Source organism: Cebus imitator, unplaced genomic scaffold (assembly GCF_001604975.1).
Source record: "Cebus imitator isolate Cc_AM_T3 unplaced genomic scaffold, Cebus_imitator-1.0 Scaffold79, whole genome shotgun sequence".
Taxonomy (NCBI): domain Eukaryota; kingdom Metazoa; phylum Chordata; class Mammalia; order Primates; family Cebidae; genus Cebus; species Cebus imitator.
In genome coordinates this window covers 3,558,990-3,562,569 of record NW_016107394.1, presented here as the reverse complement: position 1 = coordinate 3,562,569, position 3,580 = coordinate 3,558,990, and the positions used below count along the sequence as shown (strand labels likewise).

Below are 3,580 nucleotides of genomic sequence, written 5' to 3'. Positions count from 1 at the left end.
TTAATAACTCATATTTTAAATGCACAGTCTCAACTAGTTTCTGTTTTAAGGAATGGGGCACAGAGGTAGTTAGGGGAAAAATATGTATGTACACACACACACATATATACATAGCATATTTGCACACAAACATTTATTAATGAGATGATTAAACTTCTAAAATAGAGTCCATATCAACTTCCTCTTTCTTGAATCATTTTTCTTTCTTCCATTCTTTTTCTTTATCTCCCCTAATTAATTTTGGATTCTTTTTTTCCCTTCTCTTTTCTAGTCTGCCTTCTTTATCTTCTCTTATTATTTCACCATTTTCTTTTCATAGGGAAAACAGCAGCTAGGCACAGAACTTTACATGTGTTTTCACCACAGAAGGAAGCTATCATTGTGTGGTAGAGAGGAAAACTTATTTTCCTTACCTAGTGACTTATATTTTATATTGGAAAAATCATGTCTTTTATGGAAGGTTATAATGTTTGTGAGTCTCTGGCTGTCTGGCATCAGGACAGTTGACAAACCACTATGTAGGAGGTCAGGCAGAATAGTTGTTTATATCAGCAATATTTTATAGAGCTGCTGTTGGGGTTTTGCGCCATTCTGAGTGGGGAGCAATCAGATATTCAAACTAGAGTTCAAATACAAATATTTAAACTAAAGTTGTCATTGTCTTACTATTTGTAAAATGAGAAAAATAGGGATGAGAAAAAACTACCTGGCAGGAATGTATAAAGATTAGAGATGATCATGTAAAAGGCTTAAAACAGCTGGGCGCAATGGCTCATGGCAGCACTTTGGGAGGCTGAGGTGGGTGGAACACCTAATGTTGGGTGTTCAAGACCAGCCTGACCAACATGGAGAAACCTCATCTGTACTAAAAATACAAAAAATTAGCTGGATGTGGTGTTGCATGCCTGTAATCCCAGCTACTTGGTCAGAGAACCGCTTGATCCTAGGAGGCGGTGATTGCCGTGAGCCGAGATCGAGCTACTGCACTCCAGCCTGGGCAACAAAAGCAAAACTCCATCTCAAAAAAAAACAAAAACAAAACAAAAGGCTTAGAACACAATCTCCAATATGAAGCAAGTGCTGAATACATGGAAACCATTATCACTTCAAATTTTGTTTGTCCTTAATTGGCTATGTTGTATTGGTTTGTTCATTATTTCTTCCACAATCATGGATCCCATTTGAATCTTAAACTACTGGTCACATTAAACTACTATTATTTGTTAACGTCTTTGTTTTGTTTTACAGGCAACAATTGGCATCGACTTTTTATCAAAAACAATGTACTTGGAGGATCGAACAGTGAGTAATATTTTCAGTGTGCATTTTTTTTGCAACATTCCAGGTTAGGAAACTGTGATCAGAGTTATAATCAATGATTGTCACCATGAGAAATGCTTAGCAAATTTACCAAAGATAGTTACAGTTGTTGAGAAAAACTCTTTATTAGAGTAGTACTTGGCAGTCATTTTGATTTGGAAAAATGAAAACAAAGAGCTTTAATTTTTATGAAGAAATTAAAGTTGCTAAAGACCTTTTAAATGCCACTCTTAAGGCATCCAAAAATATTTCAATTTGTGAACTTTAAGATTTTTTTTTTTGTCAGAGTAGGATGTGTATCAAAGTGACTGACTACAAAGAAGTAATGTGAGCCGGGTGTGGTGGCTCACGCCTGTAATCCCAGCACTTTGGGAGGCCAAGGTGGGTGGATCACCTGAGGTCAGGAGCTTGAGACCAGCCTGGCCAACATGATGAAACCCCAACTTTGCTAAAAATTAAAAAAAATTAGCCGGGCGTGGTGGCGGGCGCCTGTAATCCCATCTACTTGGGAGGCTGAGGCAGGAGAATTGATTAAACCTTGAGAGCGGCGGGGAGGTTGCAGTGAGCTGAGATCACACCACTGCACTGCAGCCTGGGCAACAAAAGCGAAACTCTGTCTCTCTCTCTCTCTCTCTCTCTCTCTCACACACACACACACACACACACACACGTAATGTGTAAATTACTTGTTGGATTTTTGTCTTCCATCCTTTGGAATGTTCTCTTTAAATACAATGCAAAATCTGTATTCTAGCCACTACCCCTTGAAGAGAGTCTTGTCACTTAAATCTGTGAATATCTTAAATGCAGTATTTTGAGACCTGTACCCAAAAACATTTTATTTTCAGTGTTATTTCTTAGATTTGTTTTTTTCCAGAATGTTCTCTTTTATGTTTTGATGTATAGCATGTCACTTCTTCAAATTTAAAAGCGGCCGAGCACGGTGGCTCACTCCTGTAATCCCAGCACTTTGGGAGGCCAAGGCAGGAGGATCACCCGAGGTCAGGAGTTCAAGACAAGCCTGGCCAACATGACGAAACCCAGTCTTTGCTAAAAGTACAAAAATTAGTCAGGCGTGGTGGCGGGCGCCTGTAATCCCAGCTACTTGGGAGGCTGAGGCAGGAGAATCGATTGAAGCTGAGAGCAGGAGGTTGCAGTGAGCCAAGATCACGCCACTGCACTCCAGCCTGGGCGACAAGAATAAGACTGTCTCAAAAAAAAAAAACCTTTTTTTTTTGTAAGCTTGGAAGCAACTTTATCATGATGCAAGAACTTGATGCTTATTTTCAGGCTTTTCTTTCTGTTAAATAGATATGAGATAGTAGATAAAGAAATTTTTGTGTAGGGCTGCAAAAAGATATTCCTCCTTTTTGTCACATTACACAGACACACAGACACAGACACACACACACACACACACATTCTCTCAGGCTTTTCTTCATGTAATATAGATATGAGATAGTAGGTAAAGAAATGTTTATGTAGGGCTGCAAAAAGGTACTCTTCCTTTTTACGTTATACATGCACACGCATGCGTGCGCACACACACACAAGAAATGTATGGGAGAAATAATATAAATATGAGATAGTAGGTAAAGAAATGTTTATGTAGGGCTGCAAAAAGGTACTCTTCCTTTTTGTTACATTACACACACATTCTGGGGAGAAATGTATGGGAGAAATAATATAGATACGAGATAGTAGGTAAAGAAATGTTTATGTAGGTCTGCCAAAAGATATTCCTCCCTTTTGTTACAGTACACACACACACACACACACACACACACACACACACGAGAAAGGTACGGGAGAAGTACAAGCACAGTAAAGACCCAATTTCAAAGTGTTCTAGAGGAAAGTGACACAGTTTAGCTTGAGAACTTTCAAAGAAGCATTAAGTCCTTTACTCTGATAGCTTGGGCTGTTCATTGACATTTACCTTAGTTGGTTTTTGTTTTTGTTTTTGTTTTTGTTTTTGTTTTTGTTTTTGTTTGTCTGTATTTAAGCATCAACAGTCTACTTTTCACCACCTGGGAAGACATAGGGATTCAAATAAGTTTTAAGTAGGGAAAAAGGGAAGCCATATTTCTGATTCTGTGAAATCTTTCCCAGTGACATTTTCTAGTCATTTACTTTCAGAGTACACTACTTTTTAATATTTCTCCCTTTTGAAAAAGGAGTTTTGTGTTATTTTCATTCCTCACTCCCTGCAACCTCTTGCATGAATCTTCTTTCTACTTCCTTCCCACCCTCTCCCTTA

The 3,580-nt window shown here is 38.4% G+C and overlaps 1 protein-coding gene across 2 annotated transcripts in view; it reads left to right on the top strand.

The window, feature by feature from the left end:
- The window catches only part of RAB6A (RAB6A, member RAS oncogene family), a 71,436-nt gene that overhangs the window by 13,330 nt on the left and 54,526 nt on the right, over positions 1-3,580 (top strand). For both annotated transcript variants that reach the window (XM_017532955.2, XM_017532954.2), the window contains exon 2: positions 1,249-1,302. In XM_017532955.2, the coding sequence (XP_017388444.1) occupies positions 1,249-1,302 (54 nt within the window). The remainder of the gene's footprint in view (positions 1-1,248; positions 1,303-3,580) is intronic.